General features: G+C 41.7%; 1 protein-coding gene across 1 annotated transcript in view; it reads right to left on the reverse strand.

Annotated features, from left to right (window-relative positions):
* Positions 1-2,500, reverse strand: part of utrn (utrophin) — a 346,120-nt gene that overhangs the window by 225,414 nt on the left and 118,206 nt on the right. Inside the window, 1 exon segment of the mRNA XM_056448819.1 lies at positions 1-18. This exon segment is cut by the window's left edge and continues 158 nt beyond it. Coding sequence (XP_056304794.1) covers positions 1-18 — 18 coding nt within the window.

Below are 2,500 nucleotides of genomic sequence, written 5' to 3' on the forward strand. Positions count from 1 at the left end.
CAAGCCCTGCTCCAGGTCCTGCACACACACACACACACACACACACACACACACACACACACACAAACACACACACGTTTGGTTTACAATCGTTGTGAGAATACTCCACAGCCATAATGATGTTTGTACTGTATATTATAGGTTCTTGTACTGTATATATATATAGGAAGACAAAAACATACACTCACACACACACAACCCCCATCACACATGCAAACACAAACAGACAAACTCACACACATACTTAAAAACACACACAAGTAGACAGAAAGACGCACACACATACACAAACAAACAAACACACACTGCCACCCCTATACACACACATGCAAACACAGACGCACAAACACCCCACAGACACAGACAGATAATAATACACACATACATACACATACACACATACACACACACACACAATGCTCCCCCCAACCCACCCACCACACACACACATATGCAAACACAAACAGACAAACCCACACATATACACACAAACAGACATCCACAGGCCGACAGAAAAATACACACACACACAAACCCCCCACCCTATACACACACATGCGAAAACAGACAAACCCAAACCCATATACACACAGACACACACACACACACACACATACACACAGCCAGACAAACACACACACACAGTCACAAAACACTTAGACACAAAAACACACAACCCCGACTCAGGGTGGACCCACATCTACACACAATTAGACATAAGCACACACACACACACACACACACACACACAACCCTCACACCCATACACACATGCAAACACAAACCAACACATACAAACAAACTCTCACCCACACACACAGGCAGACAGACACACACACACACACACAGACAGACACACACAAACACACAAACAAACCACACCCATATACATTTAGAAATAAACACACACACACATACAAACAAACCACACACAATAAGAACTAAACACACACATACACACACACACACAAACAAACCACACCCACACACAATTAGAAATAAACACACACATATACACACACACTAACACACAAACAAACCACACCCACACACAATAAGAACTAAACACACACACACACACACAAACAAACCACACCCACACACAATTAGAAATAAACAGAGAGATACACACACACACACACACACACACAAACACACGCTTACAGCCAGACAGAAGGACACGCAAACACACTCTCTCACAAACAAAAAAACAAACAGTTATAAAACACAAAAATACACACAAACACACAACCCTCCACTCAGAAACAAGCCCACATTCACATACAATTAGACACACACACACACACACACACACGCAGAGTTAATTGGCACTTGACCTGTGAGTGTGTATAAACAGGAAGTCAGCTCTTGTCTTTGAATGTGATTGAGGGCAAAATGAGTCTGACCTTAATTTGTATTTGAGGACAATTTCACATCCGACTCGGCCTCGATCAGCACGTTCACATCCCCCACACAAACACACACACACACACACAAACACACACTTAACCACGCACGAGTCTAATAAAGAAATGTCCTCGCTGGAGTTTCAGCATGTTAATGAGAAACACTCATGAAAACAGCACTCACTCACTCACTGTGCTGAAACACTTTCCATCTGTAGTTAACAGTGTGTTTAAGTGCTTATATGATTATTCATGTATATATTATCATTTAATTATGATTAGCATATGATTACCACACAATTATCAATTAGCTCCGCTGTTAGCATTTACGATTAAGGATTTTTAAAATCACATTCTTACTTACACTCGCTGACAAAAGTCTTGTCGCCTATCTGAGTTTAAGAAACAGCATATAATAACTTCTAGTTGATCATTTGGTATCAGAAGTGTCTTATATGAAAGGTAAAGGCCTCTAGATGACGCTTATTTGAGCACAATAAAATCTGATCATGTCTTGATTATTAATGATTTGATTAGGACAGTAAGGTCTGACTCTGCTTAGACTAAAGTCTGCTCACTGAACCTTCAATAATGTCCAGTATAGAATATGTGCTCATGCTGCAGTGGAAACAGAATGAATATTGTGTCTGACTCCATCATGAGCTTGGAGGACTGCATCCATACATCTCTGACATGACTCAAATCACTGATTAATAAAGTCATCTGGAATGGCAAAGAAAGCCTTCTTGCAGGACTCCCAGAGTTCATCAAGAGTCTTTGTGTTTATCTTCAACATCTCCTCCTTCATCTTACCCCAGACGTGCTCAATAATGTTCATGTCTGGTGACTGGGCTGGCCAATCCTGGAGCACCTTGACCTTCTTTGCTTTCAGGAGCTTTGATGTGGAGGCTGAAGTATGAGAAGGAGCGCTATCCTGCTGGAGAATTGTCCCTCTCCTGTGGTTTGTAATGTAATGGGCAGCACAAATGTCTTGATACCTCAGGCTGTTGATGTTGATCATCCACTCTGCAGATCTCTCGCACGCCCCCATACTGAATGGAACCCCAAACCATGATGTATCCTTCACCAAACTT

This window comes from Danio aesculapii, chromosome 23 (assembly GCF_903798145.1).
Source record: "Danio aesculapii chromosome 23, fDanAes4.1, whole genome shotgun sequence".
NCBI lineage: Eukaryota > Metazoa > Chordata > Actinopteri > Cypriniformes > Danionidae > Danio > Danio aesculapii.